This window comes from Lepeophtheirus salmonis, chromosome 7 (genome assembly GCF_016086655.4).
Source record: "Lepeophtheirus salmonis chromosome 7, UVic_Lsal_1.4, whole genome shotgun sequence".
NCBI classification, from domain to species: Eukaryota; Metazoa; Arthropoda; class Copepoda; order Siphonostomatoida; family Caligidae; genus Lepeophtheirus; species Lepeophtheirus salmonis.
Genome location: NC_052137.2, coordinates 13,012,362 through 13,035,494, shown reverse-complemented (window position 1 = coordinate 13,035,494; position 23,133 = coordinate 13,012,362). Strand labels below are relative to the sequence as shown.

Below are 23,133 nucleotides of genomic sequence, written 5' to 3'. Positions count from 1 at the left end.
GCTCTCCTCCGAACATTCTTAAAATTTTCAGGGTTACCATATTGATTTTTGGTTTCTTATTTTATAACATGGCCAAAATGTAAAGGATTTTCATTATTAAACATACATGACAAAAAGCTTCCCTAACTATAGGTATATATATTGAATTATTCCAATGTGCTTTCCCTCCTGATTGTAAAATTCATATAATTAAATAATACACTATACAATCAGAAGATCGTTCACCTTTAACTATAGTTTTAATATCTCAAGCCTGTTTAAAAATGACCATGGAGTTTAAAGTCATTCCATGGAAGCGAAGAACGATCTCAGATGTGACTCCATTTTTATACGTGATGCGCAACTCCTCTTTCATTCTCACTGATGTTGAAAATATATTTGAACACAAGTTCCGTTATGATGTTGTGTGTAAAAATGAGACATTTGCTCAGCCCTGCTCTGGAGTTCTCAGAAGAAACAGATCTCTGTGAATAAATGAATTGTATTCTCGAATCAAAAGACTCAAAAAAAGTATTTACTGATACAAATCTTGAAGTTGAGGAGAATGATGACAATTTAATTGGGACGTTGATACCTTCATTCTATTACGCAGTCTTTCTTACAATAACAAACAGGTGGACCCCCCCCCTAAAAAAAAAAAAAAATAAGTTGGTATTAAGCCATTTCTTCTCAACTATATAATTATTCTTTCATAATACTTGATAATTGGTCATATCCTAACAAGAACTACTTCAAATTCAACGTATTACCGTTCAGAACACTGATTAGGAGAAAAGAAACTGATAAATCCACAGCTTGCAACAAAATACAAGTGTTGTCTGTGATGGACAAAAAAAACAAAAAAAAAATAGGAACTGAAAACAAGTTTTGGAGCATAAAATATTAAATGATTCTAATTTACAAATTATTATTTGGAATATAACACTAACTTGAGTAGATTTACCTGGCATTTCCCTGGACATTATTAAGAAATTATAATTATGAACTCTTTTGCTTCATATAAGACACAAAATAAATGTCGATGATTTTAAGAATTATTATCATTTCATGTTTTTATGTATCCTTGCACAATTTTTTTAAAGAAGATTTTATGGTTAAGGAAAGAAAACATATTCAAGTTGAACTGTCATTTCCTCAATTTTCATACTATTAAAAAAATCCTTTGTATTATTCTGTTTATGTTTTTCTTCTGTGAACCTTATAATATCTTTTTTTTTTTAAGTATGAAAAGATACGTACCAACATACAGCCAGAATAATTCTTAGAATTTTATAATTTTAATTTTTTGTTGTATATGAAGTAGTCGCTTGTTTGTCAAAGAAAATAGTTTTAGTAAAATACTATTTTAAGGTCGCCTTAGCCTTGAAAGCCAAAAAAATGGTAACCATTTCATGTGCCTTAAGAGCCTACATGAAAAGTTTCAAAAAAATCCACTCTTTGGGTTGGCTCTAATTCTCTGACACCCACGCCCAATATTAATATATATATGCGGGGGATGTAGCCCCCCCTCAAAAAAAAAAAATAAAGGAATTTTTGAAAAATTAGTGATAAGGAAGAATAAATTATCATGAAAAAACATGGACGATTTTTTTTTTCTAAAAAAAGGTCATTCGATCAAATTATGCGACGGAACAAAATATAATCCTACCCTTGAGATGAGTCAGGTGTATTCCAAATTCTTATAAATATATAAATACATTTTAAACATCTGAAGTCTGAAATATCAAAACTCCCAAAAATGGAATCCATAGGATTCTCCATTTCGTTAATTAATCTCGTCCCAGAGATGAACTGTTATGTTCTTCGTTATTGACAAAATAATTCATAATTCGTGAGAGTTGTATTTAAAAATTTTTTTCTCCCATAGTGTTTGCTCCACGGAGAAGATTGTTAGCTTAGCCATATAATACTAGAAACCTGTAAGCGTAGGCTCATGTGCGCCCGCTACAAATGGGGTAGAATAACTTAGAAATTTCTACACTAACAGTACATAAGTTTATAATCCCATTTCTCAACCATTTGTCATATTTGTAAGGAAAAATACACATTTATTAGATTTAAATAGTCGAATATATGCCTATACCTAAAAAGAGGCCTGTGATAGGATTGATATTGGAGTTAAATAATGTCCTAAAAACTGGGATTTATTAATTTCTTAGACCTAAGATACCTAAAGCTATGTTTCATTCTGATCAGACCAAATTCCTGGGCTCTGGAGGGCAAGTTTGTTTTTTCACACATAAGTTGATTTTTTTCATAAAACATGACCAATTTTTTTAAGGTATGGGTTGTTCATTCGAAAATACACCAAAAAATATTAAAAATCCAAAAAACGAATTATCATACTTACGGAAAAAGGGAGAACGTCGTATGTTGAATAAGAATTAAAAAAAGGGAAGAAGGGAATGAGTGAGTTGGTTGATGGCGGAACATATTTCCAATTTACGTGTGTGGCGAACAAATCTTTGTATTTTGTTTTTCCCACATACATATATCAAGGTTTTGGTGAATGCAGTAAAATTACTCCGGTCAAATACTAAAAAAACCAAAAAAACCACAACAACATCTATATCTTCCTAAGGGTCTTAAAAGGCGATAAAATGCCATCTGAACATAACCAATGAACTTGGGTCCGCGGACTTTTGGACGCTGGTAAGAAACCAACGAAGATTTTCATGTTAGCATGGGTCCAGACCAACTATACGGACATGAATGGTGCGCCTACACACACGTCCAAAAAGGCCCAGAAGTGGTTGGAGGACAACTTGACTTTCTGGCCAAAGAAAATGTGGACCTCTACTCACCAGATGCCTACCCATTTTGAGTACAAGGCCTGCACCGTCTGTCAGCCAAATATCAATAAAAGCACACAGTCAACCAGTACTACTACTGGGATGCCATGTCTGAGGACGTCTTCCATAATGGGTGCAATGCCTTCCATGACCATCTGGAACCTATAATTGTTGCCAAGGGGGGAGGGGGTGCTACATCGATGATTAGGATGGCCAAGACATAATATTAGTTATTTTTAGTGTAAAGATTTTTTCGTCACACCTGGTATAATGGCCACAGGGATGGAATAACTTCAAATGTTTTCTTATCGAGATGTATTACTAAATTCTGGAGTTATTTAAACCATTAATAAAATAATTCGAAATAGAATCTATGTATAATACGATTCATATGTACATCCTAGTGGATTTATAAAATTAAATTAAAAAAACATTAAGATCTTTGTCTATTGTCTATTAAAAATAAACTGATTTGTTCCCACTTAACGTGTTTTATTTAAAATCAACTATCGATCAAATAATGTTAATTATATACATGTCAAAATAGTAGTTTTTCATTTATGGCCCTTTATTTTTTATTAACAACATCTGATATCTTTATTACTAATTCTAACTAACAAGTAATAATGATACTCATCATTTTATATCGATGTTTTGCAAATGCATTTTCCTATTATCAAGTAGAACTAAAATAGAATAATTAAAGTCATTTGCAAAAACAAAAACAATATAATATTCTAAAAAAGTTCAATTCAATGAAACATGATTACTATTTATCCATAAAGCCACTTTTAGAAAATAACAGTTAAATATTCTCCAAAAGAAGAGGTCACAATAAGGGTCACCTCTTCAAGTGAGTTAATACATCTATTATAGTTAAGGGTGATAATTTTGGTAAGAATAGAAAAGCGTGCGAGCAGAAGAGAAGAAATACTTATGGCATCATTGATTAAATAATAAACATCTTCTTCTATCAATCAAGAACATCGTCATTCCCGCCTTTATTATTCAATATTAATATAATATTAGATGGTGATAGTCGATAGAGAACTGAATAAAATCCCCAAAATGACGTCGCCTTCTGTCTGGATTTATGAAAATGGAGGCCCAGGAATTTGGAAAATACTTACCAGATGAGAAACAGATGGTTTGTCGGATTTGTCGAAATAAATGTGCCTTTGGTCTCCTATCTAGAATTACACGCCACTCATTATTCTCATCTCATAACAAGAGTATGGATATTCATCTATAAAATCAAGTTAATGATGAATACATCAAGTCAAACTTTAACTCTGATCTCACAAAGATGCTTATTGCATGTAATATAACCTTATCAATTGCTAATCATTTATGTTCAAAAAATTTATGGAGAAATACACGAGTAAACCTATCCCTTCCCGAGGAGCCATCATTAAATTAATGGAGGATGTTGGTACTGATGTCATTTATACAAATACATGTAAAAATGTTTTGAGTCACCCACACCAAAGTTATCAGTAAAAAGTATAAAATATTTACTAATTTCGAAATGAAACTCTGAATTTTGTACTATCTAACAGTAAGTATTCAATATTTTTTTTAAATCTAACCCTAAAATATGATTCTATTTTAGCTAAACATATCAAGAATTATGATACATAACTCATTAAATAGTAAAAACAACTGCTTAAATGGTCACAACAACGGGGGTGGTAGCTTTGGATGGTTCGCAACTAGCTTGTCTGAGACTAGTTTCTTCACTTAAAGACTTGGGTATGATCATTAGGTTTTCCAATATTACATAGTCAATAAATATTACTTTTTTATCACTTAAGGCTTAGCTATGGTTGATAGGCTTCAAGAAATGGTGTTCAGAAAACTCATAAAAGGCAAAAACAACTGCTTAAATGGTCACAACAACGGGGTAGTTGCATTGGGTGTAGCATTATAATTACCAATTGTGCATATATGTTGTTATATAAGCATAAATAGCGGAGAAAAAAATCTTTTTTGATGCTCTTAATAAGGAGTAATATCGCCGGACATTACTACATAATTAGCTTTTGCTCTAAATCTTTACGATGTCATGTTAGAAAACTACAATAAGTCAAGAATGGTTGCCTGAATTGTCTTATCAGTTAAATTTGACTGCATGGATTAACTTTTCTTTTAGATAAATATAAAATAAATGAAAGTGGGATTCTAAAAGCTGTTCTTACTAAGATTGGAAGAAGATATGGATTGAAATATAACATTATTTTATGATTTACTTTATTATTAATAATTATTAAAATCTCATCGGTAGAAATATATCTATCCTGTGCACAATTGTATATGCAACTTGCACATAATGAAAAAAGGTAATGATCTTTTTGATTAAACTCCACGTCTGGCTTGTATTTTGCAACCTCAAGTTATGACATATTGAACTGAATTCCGATGTTAGAACAAGAAGATATTATTTGGATCAATCTATTATTTCAATATTCTGTATTTATAATTTATTGTTATTATTAGTTATATGATTCTAATTGTTTAATTTTGTATATTTAACTTAAATGTATGATGGTTTATTTTTTAGTATGTCGATTATATTTAATTTAACCCTTCTATTTTAAATTTGGAACTTGAAATATATTTCGAAATACTCTTATTTTGTCGTTTTATTAGTTATTTTTCTGAGAATATGGTTCACAATAAATTACTATTTCATGGAGTGTGACGTTTCCAAATCTACTGTAACGGATAAAAATCGTCTAAGTCAATTATACGTAGTATATCTTTATTAAACATTTTGCTAATAAATACTTTCGTTACACCCTCAAAAATCATAATAAAGCAGGCAACTGATAAATACTGATGTGATTATCAGTGATAATCACATCAGTATTTTAAACAATGATACCATGTGTCTTTCTCCCCCCTGTCTCCTCGCACGCGTTTTTCTCTACAATATTATCAACTATAATTATAGTTATACACTTACCCGTAATTAGTGCTTCGTTAGTAGTGATGTATTTGGTCTGGTCCAGTCATAAGACCAGTCCTATGAGTCCTTCGGATCGATCCTTAAGACTGTTGGTCCTTCAGACTGTCAGTACTGTCTATAACTGATTAGAGAGGAAAAAATAAAGTTGAGTGATGTCATGAAGGACCGAACTTTATCAGTGTTAGAACTCATATCAGGGGAGTCTGCAGGGACTATAGCCCCCCAAAAAAAAAAAAAAAAAAAAACACTTTATTGAATTTTTGCTTTTTACTACAATTTTCTCCGTCATTCGGGGAAGATGAATACAGCAGAGCAAAAAATGTTGTATAAGAACATTTGAGTAGATTCGTGGGTCAGGATCCAATAATGATTAAATACGAATCCTGTGATGTAAATCAATATTACCTTTTTTTTGTTATAACATGAAATCCTTTTTGCTTCAGTCAGAAAGAGAAGAACATCTGTGACAATTTTTCCTCTCTATTCATATTGTCATTTGATTGCAAAAACGCTCTCACCTACATACTAAGTCTATTTTACATTTCATTTATCATTACTGTGAGGATAGACGTTAAGAGCTCGGCTCGTGAGCTATCGCCTCATCCCTAATTATAAGACGCTCTGACGTCAGAGAACATCTCTGACCATGTCTAGAACATTCTATCAATATTCATTAGTATTATTATTGTGTTATAACTCAGTAATACATAATCATGAGTTGTATTAGAGAAAACAAAAAACCTCATGTGGCGGCTGTTATCCTTGCTCGAGGGGCATCCAAGGGATTACTTGGTAATAATAATTTTGACGGCATTGCTGTGAAACCTCTCCTCCTTGGAACTCTTGAACCTGCTATTGCATGTGGTAAATTCGACTCCATTTGGGTCTCCACAGATGATGCCGAAATAGCAGAGGTGGCTCGTTCTGCAGGGCCAAAAGTTCAAGTGTTTGATCGATCTGACGAACATGCCACGGATGAAGCATTCTCTGTAGCTGCTATCAATGAGTTCCTTGCTATCCATAAGGAAGTGGACATTGTGGGCCTCATTCAATGTACAAGTCCCTTTATTCAAGAGAGTTTCTTGGAGCGAGCCTGCAATCTCATTACTTCGGATCAATATGACTCCGTCTTTGCTGCAATTCGTAAACTAAAGCTTTCGGTAGTTTCTAATGGTAAAGATTTCGTATTACCTTGTAACTATCTTCGCAAAGATAGGAACACGAAAAAAAATATGATTGGGAAACTTGTTAAGGAAGGCATGTTTTATTTTGGCAAAAGACATATAATTGAGGCAGGGGCAATGCAAGGGGGAAAAAATTGCAACATTTAAATACCTCTAGAATATTCTATTGAAATTGATAGCACTTTTGACATGTTTCTCACTGAAAACATGATTCAAAACGAGAAAAAATAATTTACTATTTTCAAACTATTTAATTTGTTTTTTCCTGCCATCTTGGGTTTTTTTTGTGATATAAATTCTTTTAATCAGTTAATAAAACTTTGATCTACTTGTTAGTACAATATAAGAATAAAATATGTTCAAAAGATTATCGTCTCATATGTATGTATATCGAGAAAATTGTAGCACATTAGTCATTATAAGGTTTATCAAAACTGAATTTTGTTCCAATTTCGAAGCTTACTTAAATGTTTGAAATATATGTAACATCATAAGTCTTTACACTAAATTTAGAATTTAAATGTTTCTCTTCTAAAGGAAAGAAAATACAACACGTTAATAATTCATTGTTTTGATTCCTAAATGTAATTCCACAAAGCAAGAAACACTTGTTAAATCAATGCGTGATATGTTTGCTTAACTCTCTACTGTATGACGTGTAGTATAATTCTGAGGCACACTAATTATCCATTTATTTGTATGAAGGACTAGAAGGGACATTAACTGGGTGCATGATTGAGTCAGTTGTTGTATCAGAATGAAATTCAATTCCGAAAGTATATATGTTACAGGCAATGTAGAAAATGTCAGTTAGAGCAGGCAATGTGCGAAATGTCCCGGGCAATCTATATAATTTCCATTAGATTGGTCAATGGTAATTTTAACTTCATTAACGTTGTCAGCTAAAATGATTGTGGGTAATTTGATTATTAAAATATTCGTTGCTCAGCAATTTCATCATTAAGGATTTGATAAAGATAATATTTAATTGAAATTAATTTGATAATCTATTGAAGGAATGCTCAACCTGTGGATAGCGGGCAACATTGTTGTCCACCGAATGTTTAGGTGAGGCCCACTACTCATTCTCACTTTAAGTAGTAGAAAAAGTTAAACTGCCAAAATGTTAGAGTTTTTGAAAATACTTTCAAATATTTTTCAATGTTTGTTCGTATTATGAGCGTTCTACGCGTTTTGATGATATTGCGATAATTTTCCCAAGAAATACTACTGGAAGTGAAAATGAGTAGTGTGCCTTAGGGGTACCATGGTAGCCAAAATTGAGCAATCACGCATTCTGGTCCCTCAAAAGTTGTGAATGGTGAATAGAAATACAATTTACTAAAAAAATCCCGGAGAAAAAAATTACTCCACTCCATTTTTATCGGGAAAGGTTTCTCTATGAGTTAAAAAAAAACAACTATGAAATATACTTTTTTTTTTTAATTTATAAAAAAAACTTTATGTGCTTTAAAAAATGAGATTGCACGATAAGTAATTATTTTGCTAAAGTTAAATCCCTTACTTGTACAGCTGGATAAACGTTGTGCATCCCCGGATTTAGTGCAAAAATAGACAAAAAAGATAAAAATTACTTATGAAAAGGAGAAAATTCTGCCAATATCTTATTTTTTTAATTCTATATAAGTTAGTTAATAATAATGTAGATAATTATCCTTAATCTTTGCTGAATGTTATTTTTAAACTTATTATATTAAAAATATCAAACGGGGTACTGACATTTAGTTTTAAATTTACTTCGTTTATCTCTTGATTTTAAAGTTGACAAAATGTATTTGTGTCTTTGGTTATATCCGTAAACCTTACAGGAAGTCTCTGAAACTAGTTTCACTGCTCTTTCTAGAGATTGGGAATGACATGAATATTTCTGTAATTTCAAAGGCTCATTCTTTGCTTTCATAAGTTCTTTATCTGACCAATATTGTAAATTTTTTTCTCCGTGATTTTATTATATTAGTAAAACGGATTTCTATTCATCATTTGCAACTTTTGAGGCGTCAGAATGCGTGATAACTCAATTTTGGGCTCCCGTGATATCCCTAGTTGTCCTCACCTAAACATTCGGCGGACCACAATGTTGCCCGTTATTCAAAGGATGAACATCCATTAACTAGATGATCAAATTAAAAGCAAAGATATATTATCATAATCAAATCCTTAATGATCAAATTGCTTAGCTATTAACATTTTAATAATCAAATTATCCACAATCATTTTAGCTGAGAATGTAAATAAAGTTAAAGTTACCATTGACAACTCTATTAGAAATTATATAGATTGCCCTGTGCATTTCGCACATTACCCATTTTGTACGTTGCTCGGATATTTTGCACATTGCCTGTAACATATATATATATATTCTTTTTTACTAAATGTGCGGAAAGAGTCAAATAAGTTTTAAACATTCAAACACTGTTAAATAACATTTGTATTAAGCCATTTAGCCTTAAAATACGAATAAATTAGAATTATACGTAGTTATTGTTTTTTTTTTTTTTTTTTTTTTGGTGGAAATTGATGTTCCCTTTGAATTTTTTGATCAAAAAATATGTAATGTGTATTAGTATAAAATGTGTTAAATGGTTGTTTTCTATTGGACTAATGAAGGAAATATGCTTTTTCCTCGTTTTAAGCTTGTTTTCCAATCCATAAGTCATGAACAATCCAACATGTCTAATGTGATTAGGACTCCTTCCGTTCGAATCATTATTCTGTTTTCATTTTTCTTTTTCTTATTATACTTATTTTATTAACATTTTGTTTCTGGGTTGAACTCATTATATAGTAAAATTTTGATAGTATGTATATATGGAAATTTTGAACAAAATTCTATCATTATATATTTATATTTTAAGGGGAAATATCCTTGAGACAAAATGTCATAATGCGAAATAGTTTATGTTAAAGTACCTAAGGTCATCTAACCCACATTTATTATTGTTGCTTAAGCCGTGGAAAACGATTCCAACACTTATCATAAACATTGCATTACATTGGTTTAGCCTTTTTCAAATCAAGTTTTTAGTATATTATAATTATGATTCAAAGCCATATTTGGACGTGAAAAAACCATGTACAAATACATCAAAGTTCAATTGAAGTAAAAAAAGTATCAATTGATAAAAAAAATAATTGGGAAAAGCATATTCTTTTGGTTTTTTCAAATCCTTTATATTAGCCCCAATATTACAATTTAAAACAGGTCGATCTTAATTGATTTTTTTAATTTTCATATTTAATAAATAATCAATGTAGGTTTGGGTTTTAATATTGTGAGATTAAATACAATCTACTGTCATTTCAAAATTTCAACGAGTATTTCGACGTGCGATCAGAAAAAACACTTGACCTCTCATTGACTCATCTATGATTTCTCTTCTTCTACGTATTATAAACCATTATTAGCTTTCTTTACCAATGACTTGATTTGAAAGAAAATATTTCTTGATAAAGAAATTTACATTAAAGATTCATCTAATAGAATGAGCACAACATTATTTGTAGTGATGTGACGATTCCGAAAGAAAAAAATCCTGATACTGATTCTGATGCGATTTTAGTAAAAAATCACGTAGAAGAATGTCTATAAATATTCATTTATTAATTATCATATATATGTCTATTCTATGTATAACATGGTTTGAGACTCGACCCTGGTTTCACTGCCAAAATTGGAAAAATATCAAGTATCGAATTAAAAAAAAAAGAAAAAAGAAGACTGTTATATATATTTCTGTCCTAATAATGAAGATGCGAATATTTATCATCAAAAATAGTTTTATTGATTTTCAAAGTATTCTCCAGCATGATTCATACACTTTTGCATGCGCTCAAATCAATTGTTGAAGCTCTTTTTCAACTCCGATTGAGACACCTCCAAAACATCGTTTTTAAACACTTCAACAGCATCTTTTGCCTACCAAAATCGTTGACCCCGCATTTTTTTCTTAATGTGCAGGAATAAAAAGAAGTAGTTGGGTGCCAAGTTAGGACTGTACGGTGGATGCCCCATCAGTTCAACGTTTTGGCCGGTCAAAAAGGCACTGGTTTGAGCCGATGTGTAAGAGCTCGCATTGTCATGGTGAACAATGATTCGTTTTCTCCTGTTCGTTTTTCGAATTTCTCCGATGACTTCAGGCAAACAAACTTTGATGTACCACTCAGAATTGACCGTCCTATGATGTTCAAGTAGAAAAGTTGCCACATGACCAGTTTTGCCGAAGAAACAGGCGAACATTTGCCTCGAAGTGCTTCTTCCACGAATAACTTTCGTTGGATTTGGCTCGTCTTCGAAGACCCACATGGTCGAATGCTGTTTTGTTTCGGACTCATACACAAAGATCCATGATTCATCACCAGTGACGATCTTAGAAACGTCTTTTGAACACCGCAAGCGTATTTTTTCAACATTTCTTTGCATCAATCGAGACGAGCCTTCTTTTGAGTGATTGTCAAATTGTGCGGGATCCAACGAGAACAAACCTTTTTTACCGCCAGGTGTAGATGCAATATCGAATGTATGCTGGTGGAAGAAATGCCCAAGGATGCATCTATCTCGCGGTATGTCACATGACGATCTTGCATTATCACTTCACGCACGGAATCAATATTCTCTGGCACAACGGCTGTTTTTAAACCACCTTCACTGAATTCGTCTTTGACCACGATTGAATTTATTAAACCAGTTTTTCAGAGTGCTATAGGATGGTGCTTCATCGCCATACAAAGATTTAAGTTCATCAATGCACTCTTTTTGTGATAATCCACGTAGAAAGTTGTGAAATATGATTGCACGAAAATGTTCACGACTTAATTCCATTTTTTTGCCAAATTAATTTTTTCAAGTCACTGTAAACAACACAAATGATGGTAGTACGTCAAAACATTCCGAGTACAATTATGCTACAAAAATGTCAAACTTACTAAAGGAACTGTTAAATTCCAACTGGCAACACTTAGTGTAGCCAAGGCCAGAAATATATAAAGCAGCCTACGTATCTGTTTTGTAGACCAAAATTTTATGAAGACTTTAAATCTGAAGTCAGAAATACAATATAGGCAATTATTTTTTTGTATATACTCATTTTTGTAAAGGCAGGTCTAATCTGATGGAAAAACAAATATCGCTTCAGCATTTTTTTCACATGTCAATATTTATTTTCTACCCTAAATATTTTTTTTCACACTTTTGGCAGTGAAACAGGGGCCGAATCTGAAGCCACCAAATTGACAATACCAACCGAATATTCTTTCAATGGAGTAATAGTTTATTTTTCTTATTAATATAAACTGAACGTCTGTTTTATATGTAGAAGAAAAGTCTTATGTCGATCCTTTAACTGTGTGAATTACACCTTGAAATGTATCATATGATAAACTGTTGCGCTTACCAGATATTGTTTTCCATTTTAATAACTATTCTCCGAATGAAATTAAATACTATATTTGTATTCTTTGATCGTTAGAAATTGGTTTTCTACTCCCATCCCTTCATTTTATATGAAAATGTTTAGATGTAACTTTGCAATTCTTCGTTATTTTTACTATAATGATATAAAGCCTCTATTGTAAATTCATACATTTTTTAGCGATAAGTTAAAGATTGTTTTATTTTCTATAGAATGTGGATGAATTATTTGATTAGTTCATTAATACTCGTATTTGATTCCCATGCTTATTTCCTTTTCAAACATTGGTTTAATGTCGTCTAATTTAGCAGTAACAGGAATTTTGTTATTTTCAAAAGATGGGAAGACGAAATTTCGACGGCATAAGAAATTATTAGAGCAATTTTTGAAAATATGTACTAGGTCAAATAAGAAATTTTTTTCCCCATCACTTTAAGAATAATTTTTTTTATATGAGGTGCCTTAATTGATAACCTATCGAAGAATAATTATATGAATATACATAAATATAATATTATCTACTTTTATTCAATCCGATAATATAATTAAAATACATTGAATGAATAAAAATTTTTGCATGACAACTTGTAAAATATTGAAAAGAATGCAAACTTCTTCTCTAGAGCCATGGACTAGAAAACGCGTGATCCAAGGGATGACTAAGAAGAAGTTCACAAATATGTTATTTAAAAAAAAATAAAAATATAATAATACGGTTTTTCAATACGGATTGTATGAGTTAAAATCAGTAAATTTTTATTCATAATGGGACAAATAATAAAAAATCAATACTAAATAAGCTGCAATATAATTTACTTTTAAATACCCCAGAAAAATTAATGTTCATAGCTTAAACACCCTCAACATTTTACCAACTTTCTAGATTTGAGCTTGTTTTCAGTTTTCATTGAGTTGATAAACCAAATTTTTCCCCATCACGTTGAAGAGGATGGTTGAAATTTTGCCAAGAATGCTTTTCCATTTGTGACCTTGATCAAACTATTGCCTCTATTGTAGTTTCTGAGCTCTTTCTTGACTCTTTATGGTGGATTTCTTTTATATGAGCAAAGTTAGGATGTAATGATGATTTTACTCCTTGACGATTTGGGGGAATGCTGAAGTATTCTTGCCTCTGCAAGCAGTTATAAATATTAAAAAACAAAACATTTTAAACAACGATAAATCCAATTTGATACAGGGTTTTCATAATTAGAGTATATTTGCTATAGAGGAATTCACCGTTTAATTTGATACACGGTATAAGTGCTACCACATCCATGTAGTTTCTTCCAACAGATTTGATCATATTTGTAAGGACCGTTTTAGTTGTTTGGTTGTTCTCGCAGCTCAAGAACTTACCTATAACTAAGGGTGATAATTTTGGTAAGAATACAAAAGCGTGCGAGGAGAAAAGAAGAATTACTTATGGCATCATTGATTAAATAATATACATCTTCTTCTATCAATCATGAACGTTATCATTCCCGCCTTTATTATTCAATATTAATATAATATGAGATGGTGATAGTCGATAGAGAACTGAATAAAATCCACAAAATGACGTCGCCTTCTGTCTGGATTTATGAAAATGGTTATACCTTTATTATTCTCAGAATAGTCGATAGAGAACTGAATAAAATCCACAAAAATGACGTCGCCTTCTGTCTGATTTATGAAAATGGAGGCCCAGGAATTTGGAAAATACTTACCTGATGAGAAACAGATGGTTTGTCGGATTTGTCGATATAAATGTGCCTTTAGTCCCCTGTCTAGAATTACACGCCACTCATTATCCTCATATCATAACAAGAGTATGGATATTCATCTATAAAATCAATTTGACGATGAATACATCAAGTCAGACTTTAACTTTGATCTCACAACGATGCTTATTGCATGTAATATAACCTTATCCATTGCTAATCATCTACGTTCAAAAAATTTATGGAGAAATACAAGGGTAAACATATCCCTTCCCGAGGAACCATCATTAAATTAATGGAGGATGTTGGTACTGATGTCATATATAGAAATACATATAAAAATGTTTTGAGTCATCCACACCAAATGATGATCATGTTATCAGTAAAAAGTATTTACGAATATCGAAATGGAACTCTGAATTTTGTACTATCTCACAGTAAGTATTCAATTTTTTTTTAAATCTAACCATAAAATATGATTTTATTTTAGCTAAACATATCAAGAATTATGATACACAACTCAGTAAAGGGCAAAAACAACTGCTTAAATGGTCACACCAACGGGGGTAGTAGCTTTGGATGGTTCGCAACTAGTTTGTCTGAGACTACTTACTTCGCTTAAAGACTTTGGTATGATCATTAGGTTTTCCAATATTACATAGTCTATAAATATTACTTTTTTGTCACTTAAGGATTAGCTATGGTTCATAAGCTCCAAGAAATGATGTTCAAAAAACTCATAAAAGGCAAAAACAACGGCTTAAATGGTCACAACAACGGAGGTAGTTACATTGGGTGTAGCATTATAATTAGTAATTGTGTGTATCCTTCATTATAATAGTATGTTGTTATACAAGCATAAATCACCAGGGTCTTTTTTGATGCTCTTAATAAGGAGTAATATCGCCGGATATTACTACATAATTTTTATATCTAAGATAAGTAATTAAGGTTTAAAATTTTACTGCATGGATTAACTTTTCTTTTCTTAGATAAACATGAAATAAATGAAAGTGGGATTCTAGAAGCTGTTCGTACTAAGATTGGAAGAAGATATGGATTTAAATCTAACATTATTTTATGATTTTGACATTTACTTTATTATTAATAATTAAGATCTTATCGGTAGAGATTTTTCTATCCTGTGCACAATTGTATATGCAACTTGCACATGAGGAAAAAAGGGTGATGATATTTTTATTAAACCCCACGCCTGGCTTGTGTTTTGCAACCTAAAGTTATGACATATTGAACTGAATTCCGATGTTAGAACAAGAAAATATTATTTGGATCAATCTATTATTTCAATATTCTGTGTTTATAATTTATTGTTATTATTAGTTATATGATTCTAATTGTTTAATTTTGTATATTTAACTTAAATGTATGATGGTTTATTTTTAGTATGTAGATTATATTTAATTTAAGCCTTCTATTTTAAACTTGGAACTTCAAATATATTTCGAAATACTCTTACTTTGTCGTTTTATTAGTTATTATTCTGAGAATATGGTTCATAATGAATTACAATTTCATAGAATGTGACGTTTTCAAATCCACTGTAACGGATAAAAACCGTCTAAGTCAATTATACGTAGTATATTTTTATTAAACATTTTGCTAATAAATTCTTTCGTTATACCCTCAAAAATCATATAATAAAATAATATATATAAATAATCATAATACAGCGGGCAGATGATAATCTCATCAGTATTTAAACAATAATACCATATGTCTTTCTCCCCCCCTTCTACTCGCACGCGTTATTCTCTACAATATTATCAACTATACCTATAACAAACTTGAATCATTCTGTGGAGTAGAACTCATCGATTATAAGATTGATATTAGACTCTCTGCTGTCAAGATGTTTGATACTTATTCCAAGATATTTAAGTATAGATGACAGTAGTCCAGTTTCTACGGTAACTGCAGTAAACAAAGTTCTAAGATATTTTGGACATGGAGCTGTAAAGCAAATCGACTTGAAGATTTGATCATAGAGGGCTGTACTAACATTTTGCCACAGAAGACAAACAGAGAGAATAAAAGGAAATAATTTCCTTCTTATAATAAAAGAAGTCATAAAGAAATGCAAAAAGGGAAGAAAAAACACAATTTATTTAAAATTCCTTCCCCGGAACAATTCTATAAATTTAACTTACGCAACCTGCATTTATTATGATGGTTTGTGTATGTGACTTTATAAACATATAAAATTAATCTTCTACAGCCCCGAAAAAGGTCAACGTCCTAGATGAGATCGACCATACTTGTGGGTAGGGGTCACCCTATGCACCTTGTTGCGTACATTATGGAGATGACTTTGGTGAGAATGGAGTTCGCTTTGCTGGAGTGAAGACCTCCAGCAAACATCCAGTCTACCTTCGTTGGAGTTAGACCAAACTTCTTTATCATAATTTCCTTGACTTTGATTCTGAATGGTGTTGTCACACTCATAAAATATATGTAGCAAGGTTTCCTGCTCTTTGCCACAAAAGAAACATGTCCTCTCTTCTTCGTTCATTTTGGATTTGTTTGTATAATGGCTGGAGGTAGCGAGCCTTTATCTGAGCCATTTTTGACTTCAGTTGGTATAAGGGTTCTTTATTATTACAAATGTTTGTTTCCCTCTTCCCCAAGGTCTCGGATTCTTCTTTTTACTATCGTCTTTGAGAAGTTAGACTTAAAATACGTATTAATTTCTTTCTTAATTGATTTGCAGGGAAGGTACTCAAAAGATATGTAAAATGGAGTGAACAGCTGATGTTCATACAGGGTGTCTACGATAAATTGGAACTATCTTAACCTGCTTGACAAAAATGGAATTTGGAGTGTATTTGTTAATATGAAAAAGTTAGACATGATATTAAACAATAAATTTATTCAACATGTCCTCACTCAGCAGCCACCATCTTCTTTTCCTGCCCCTAAAGGATTAGCATGCCCTGACGACTTCCGCGGAATCGACAGCTTTCCACTCCCTCGTAATGGAGCCCTTCAGGGCCACGATGCTCTTGTGGCTGACCTTGCACACCTCCCTCTTCAACTTCCCCTACCAGTAGTAATCACACGGATTGAGGTCGGGTGAGTTGGAGGGCCAGGTGTTGCAATCCCCAGAAAGTGATGTCGTAGGAGTTGAAGAGGTTAGTGTCCTCTTGGCGATGTGTGCGGGCACGGAGTCTTGTTGGAATTATGAACTCCCTCCCAGCGGCCGTATCCTTCATCCAGGGGATGACGAACTCCCCCATGACTTCGCAGTACCTTATCGCGTTAACTCTTTCCTTGGGATTGAAGAAGAAAGGAGGCATCACCTCACCGGTGCTGCATATGACACTCAGGGTCATCAAGGAGGCATCACCTCACCGGTGCTGCATATGACACTCAGGGTCATCAAGGAGGCTGGGAACTTTGTGGGGAAGACTACAGGGACCTTTTCTCTCTCCTTGGCAAGCCACCTGTCATTTTGGACGTTGTAGCATCTGTCGACAGTCCAGTTCTTCTCGTCGGAAAGGAAGATGATTCGTCCTCCATGACTTCTCAGGTCATTGAGGAGACGCTTACCGTTGGTGAGCCTGGTGGCCTTCATTGATGCCGTGAGGATGTTTTGTTTGGCCATTCGGTATGAACTGTACCCGAGGTCCTCATTCACAGCCTTGGAGATCAGCCGCTTGCTCACTCCACGGTTCTTGGCCAACCTGGACAGGAAGTCCCCGGCAAAGCCTTGATGGACTTCCGGAGGCCTTCAAGGAAGCGAGGAGTGCGGATTTGGTCACTTCTCATGTTGTGGGCCTTGCGGCAGACCTTCCCCTCAACCTCCCAGGCATTGAAGACCCGGTACACCATGGTCTTGGGTAGTTAAGAAGCTTGTACATAGCAGAGGGCTTGTGTCATGCGCGAGCCAATTCGAGGATGGAGTCTCTCCTTGCATGTTCCATGATGACTATTGTTTGTTGTCAAAACAATTGTGGTGGAAGTTATAGTGTATTGTTCATGCAACCTTTTATATTAGTATGATTTAACCCTGAGTATCCACATTATGGATCTAGATGAAGTTTAAAGTAGTTCCAATTTATCATGGACACCCGGTATGGTATTTCCAGCTTTCTCATTGCCAATCTTGAGGCAAGCTAGAACGTCTGAGGACGATGTTCTGTTTTTGATTGCAAGAGTTGACCTCTAGAGGTCATTCCTGCGTAATAAAAGAAGTCTTCTCTACTGTTGATCCTTGTGTTAAAGTTTGGAGGTTCATCTTGAATGAAAAGTGGATGTACCTTTTTTATTACTGAGTTCCATGAAAAATTCATGTTTTTCCAGAAAATATTATCATTTTTTATTATATAGAATAACTCCCCCAGAGTTATCCACTTCCCCTTAGACTTTTTAGCATGGATAAATTTAAAGTTTTTTCTGAGTGAAATTTAGATTTTATGTTTTCCCTCAGGCAACACTATGTAGAAACTTGTTGACTTGAGTTGTACTCTTCATCACAATTCATTTGAAAAATAATCTTTGTTTCATTTTTTTAGATTTCAACATTCGTAATCCTAAACTCCCATTCATAGATTGACGTTTGGAGCCTAGTTTCGGATATATATGGTCTTTTCGGGTTCCAAAGAAATCTTTGTCTGATGATGTCTATACTGCTTTTGATTGGAGTAGAGATTGAGACCTACATGAGCAAGTGAACTACTTTTTCCACACATTAATTTTTTCTCTATAAAATTTATACTATACTTGAAGAAACTTCAAGAGATCTCAAAATATTTTTCTCTTTTTGTAGAATGAATCTCCTCCTCTGATTGGGATCTCTGGATGCCAAGTAAACCAGCTGATAAAGAATCACAAAAGCTCATGAAAATTTCCCTCAGATTTTGGGATATGGACGAAACAACTTTTGGAGAGTTTGGAGATATTTAATGAGAGCCCAGACTTTTTACCAAATGACTTCAGGACAGATAGAAGCTCTTGAACTGAGGTATGTTGGACTGGTGAACTCATTATTCAAGAACTTTTTTATACTAAATACGCAGTAGTGTTCATTACTTCAGTTGCTTATTTGATGACATTAGCCTTTGTTGTAAGACAGTGGGAGACTGAACTATTGCTTAGCATAGGATGCCCATGAAAAATTCTAAAGGTAAAGTTTTCTTGGATTTCGAGGCTAGCCTTAACATCAAGGCCCCTGCCTTCAGTCGCTTCCAACTTAAATAGGGCCAATTTAGGGGATTTAATTAGTATAAATCACAACGGTAATATTTCAAGTTACAACTTATCATAAAGCTTGTTAATGGTTAACCCCTCTTTTTCCTTAAATATTTTGAGCTCCAACGCTTCCTGACCCTCGTTTTCGAGCCGGATTCGTAGGCAACTAGTGGATGCTCGGCTGGGTCTAGGAAGACTCGGAGGAGAAGAGAGGTAGAGTGGAAGGTTTGGCCAAACTCAAGGCACACCATCCTTTTTTAGTCTCCCATAAAGTTAAGTACATAAATCAATCCTTAGTTCTATGTTTTCATTTAAAAGTAACTTTGCCTTTTAACAAAAAACTAGAACCTGTTTTTGACGTGTACCCATGAGAGCTCTACCTCAGTTCCAGTTGCTGATTAAATTGACGACCACTTCCTGTCTTTGGTCTACAGACTGGATAATGTAATTCCATTTTGTGAAGTGGAGTTTTCGCTATTTTATAAAGTTGATCCAATCCAAAATTATCATGGATGACAAGATGTGTTAAGGTGTTGGTAATTACCTCCTCATTTTTTTCTGTACCATCGAAAACCGTTACCCTCCATCTGGTCAAAGTTCAAGTGTACCGGAATTACTTCAAAATTACATCAAATTAAAAAAAAAGAAAAAATCTTGTTACAATTATGGCACATGGAAAGAAAAAATGATTTGATTATTTTTTTGAATTTGTTAGTAACTTTTTTTACTTTATTATTAAGTCGGTTTTGTTACTTAAAACTCATGAATGATTTATTAACGGAATACAAACATAAATAAATAATTATGGATTTTCTATTTATTTAGCAAGTGATATTATAATATTTTTTTTTAAATAAAACTATTTTGTTACTTTTTTCAGATTAAAACAAATTTTCTTCTATAAACTTTTTTAGTATTTAACATAAAAATGGGCGTATACATGCAAAGTTTCTAAATCTATGAAATCTCAGTAAATTAATTCGTGAAATCAGACTTTTGAAAGTGTTTTTTAAATTCTGATCTTGAATTATGTGTAACAATTAATTTTTTGTGTCTTTTATCGCGATCATATGTTTTCTGGGATTCTTTTGTTGCTGATGCAACATATCTTAGTACATATCTATAGTTAAATTTTCACCTTGTGCATATTTTAATAATTTATTATTTGTTGTATCAAATGTTAGAAGAGGTTCAGTTTTGTATTAACTTCTTTTACAATCTTCTAAGATGATGTCAACTGCTTTTTTCTTGTCCTCAGGTTTGAATCGAACAATGCACATATAAGGACATTTTCTGGATGTGCAAAGAAGGAATTTGTCTTCAATGAGGTCAATGTTACATTTATTTCTTCAGAGTTGATATGCTGGCTTGCTTGATTTATTGAAAAGAAAAAGAATTTCGATCCGTGCTTGATGTGAGGGAATCTTTTTATATTAAGGAAAGTATGATAATAGACATTTAAAATCATTAAAACAAGTCTTTTAAGCTCCATTGATGGATTTTTTAATATAACGTGTAATCTTAAAAGGGTAGAAACAGTGGTAATCCACCTTGCATTATGCACTATTCCAGAATATTTTTCAAGAAACTTTTCAGGTACATAATGTGGGCCCTTTTGTACAATCTGAAATATCTGCACAAAGTACTGCTGATTTCTGCTCAAACTTTTATAAAAATCTTATTCTATGTCTGGTACACATCCTCTGATAGCCACAAATTTTATAGTCTTTGTTTTTCATGAAAAGTTTGAAATTTGAGAGCCTATCTTACCTGTATAAGATTTTGACGCTGTTGTTTTCGTTTCATAGTATTACAATATTTTTTTCAAAGTCAGTTCATTCATGTGAAGTAAACATATAACCCATTGCAGTGGTGTTTCCAATTTTAGTTCAATCTGTCTAATTATTCCACCTTGGTATCCAGTGTTATCAGGGGCACCATCACTTCCAATAGCTCTGATGGAATTGACACTTCCAGATTCAACAATTATGGAATGCAACTCATTTGCAATGTGTAGTGCTTTGCGTCTATCGAATTTGATACAAATAAATCTTTTTTTTTATTTGTGTTTCTGGAGTAAGATATTAAAATATTTTTTTGCTTGATAAAATACTTTTGTTGTGGAGAGCAAACTTTCTAAACTACAAAGTTTAAGATTTTTCAATAAGGCATTGCCATAAGCAGTCGCAGCTCTTACGGACAAACCATATCTCACGAGTGCTTGACTTGATTCTGAGAGATTGAGTATGTTTTTTTGAGTTAATTATTTTCCTCTTCATTAGAAGAATCATAATCAATTGCAGCGATGGTTTCATAACTTTGACCGGATGGAGGGCAACGGTTTTTGATGGCACAGAAAAAAAAAATGAGGAGCTCATTACCAACACCTAAACACATCTTGTGATCCATGATAATTTTGGATTTGGTCAATTTTATAAAATAGCGAAACCTCTACTGTACAGTCTTGAATTCTTCGTAATTGTCTATACTTTTTAATTCACTTTGAGATCCACTTTCTATTTTGGAACAGTCCTCTTCCATTTGGATTCAAGTTCCGGATTAGGAGATACATTGAAACCAGGAAAACTATGGTATTGGATCTTAGGGGTGCTGTCATAACCTTGACGGCATCCGGGAGTACAGCACTTGCATCCCATCACCTTAAACTTAAGATTCAAGATCGGAATCCTGAAGCTATAAGTACCTTTCACACTAATGAACATAATGACTAATTAATTTGAGAAATAAGCCGGGTATTGGAGCCGGTGCACTTTTTATTCTTCTGTATGTAGTCCAGATGGCTAGAAATATCCATGACTTGAATGCTAAAAACGAGCGTCTGTATTTTACAAAAACTACGGTTTATTCATTTTCTTATTAGTAGTTCCTATTTTAATTTATATCTATATTACTTAATGCTAAATGTATAACTATTCTATTAATTAATTATCTTCATTATCCAGTCACTGTTCATAAGCCACAATTTTGTTTGGATTAATTGAATATTAATTTTATTTTGGTAAAATTTTTGGTTATTATTTTTTAAAGATGTTGATACTTTTCACCTAGAAATAAGCAAACAATATTATGTTGACAAACCTCCTGAGAATGTTTTTTATTGATAATTTTTCATGAGCAAATATTTATTAATAAGTAGAAAGGAGTAATTCCAAGAAATTAGGCACTGGATATTAATATATGTATATTTAGTATAAATATGATGATTACTTAATAATATTTATTGTATATATCCAGAATTACACAGAATAAATCTTTTATTATAATATCATGTGTTATTCTCTCCAACTACTAATATCTTCATCTAGGACATGTGTATATTTTTATTTTTGGAGTTTAGGTATCTGTTGTTATTAATACAGCCTTCACTTACTTTGTTAGGATTTTTTTTTTATTGTTATACTCTCATTTGATCATCTTCTAATCTCTGATAATGTTGTGTTTAAAAGATCCTTATAAATTTGCAGAAATAGTGAATCAAGCGCTGCCCAATATTAACATCAACATATAAGTCGAATTCAAGAGGAAACAGAGTTCAGTTCCATATTAACAATTGAATGTGATGAGAATGATTCTTTAGTAGAATTCTTAAAAAAATTTAAAATTCATATAAAAATTCAATACTACGAGTATGTCTATACATGCATATTCTTAAACAGATCTGTTCATAAGTAATTTTTACGACCACTAGTAGAATCTCAATTATTGAGAGATAAAATCGAGAGAAGTCTCAAAGGTAAAGTCTAATATCTCAAAATACGAGTCCAAGTAGAGTTGCGAGTTTCTGGGTACTTGGGACAGTGAGTTTCAAGCCTTGCGTCTTATTAAAAT

The 23,133-nt window shown here is 32.5% G+C and overlaps 1 protein-coding gene and 3 long non-coding RNA genes across 15 annotated transcripts; 2 read left to right on the top strand and 2 right to left on the bottom strand.

The window, feature by feature from the left end:
* Positions 1 to 2,346: 2,346 nt before the first annotated feature.
* On the bottom strand, positions 2,347 to 6,284 carry LOC139906062 (uncharacterized). The gene is made up of 2 exons (XR_011781274.1): positions 5,758 to 6,284; positions 2,347 to 3,192 (listed from the first exon to the last, which is right to left on the bottom strand). It is a non-coding gene; the product is annotated as an uncharacterized lncRNA (long non-coding RNA).
* A 109-nt stretch (positions 6,285 to 6,393) lies between these two features.
* LOC121121710 (N-acylneuraminate cytidylyltransferase) lies at positions 6,394 to 22,568 on the top strand. Of its 11 annotated transcripts, none has more exons than XM_071890178.1 (6): positions 6,401 to 6,920; positions 18,609 to 18,759; positions 18,863 to 19,057; positions 19,113 to 19,556; positions 19,630 to 19,994; positions 20,543 to 22,568. In XM_071890178.1, exons 1-2 carry the CDS (start codon positions 6,474 to 6,476, stop codon positions 18,642 to 18,644), a joined length of 483 nt encoding a protein of 160 aa, XP_071746279.1. In that variant the 5' UTR covers positions 6,401 to 6,473; the 3' UTR covers positions 18,645 to 18,759; positions 18,863 to 19,057; positions 19,113 to 19,556; positions 19,630 to 19,994; positions 20,543 to 22,568. The 11 variants fall into 11 exon arrangements, with proteins under 11 accessions (XP_071746287.1, XP_071746284.1, XP_071746288.1 ...); XM_071890179.1 differs by having other exon boundaries at positions 18,863 to 19,556; positions 20,543 to 21,528; positions 21,588 to 22,568; XM_071890180.1 differs by having other exon boundaries at positions 18,609 to 18,763.
* On the bottom strand, positions 12,883 to 16,129 carry LOC121121711 (uncharacterized). The gene is made up of 2 exons (XR_005865548.2): positions 15,871 to 16,129; positions 12,883 to 13,732 (listed from the first exon to the last, which is right to left on the bottom strand). It is a non-coding gene; the product is annotated as an uncharacterized lncRNA (long non-coding RNA).
* On the top strand, positions 14,047 to 15,552 carry LOC139906061 (uncharacterized). Of its 2 annotated transcripts, none has more exons than XR_011781273.1 (4): positions 14,047 to 14,513; positions 14,581 to 14,706; positions 14,769 to 14,858; positions 14,918 to 15,552. It is a non-coding gene; the product is annotated as an uncharacterized lncRNA (long non-coding RNA). The 2 variants fall into 2 exon arrangements; XR_011781272.1 differs by having other exon boundaries at positions 14,567 to 14,706.
* Positions 22,569 to 23,133: the final 565 nt, after the last annotated feature.

Excerpts from the sequence above, each read along its gene's own strand:
- LOC121121710 (XM_071890183.1), top strand. The coding sequence starts at position 6,474 with ATGAGTTGTATTAGAGAAAACAAAAAACCTCATGTGGCGGCTGTTATC. Across the intron at positions 6,921-18,608 it reads TTCGTAAACTAAAGCTTTCG|ATTTCAACATTCGTAATCCT; the intron begins GTAGTTTCTAAT and ends TCATTTTTTTAG.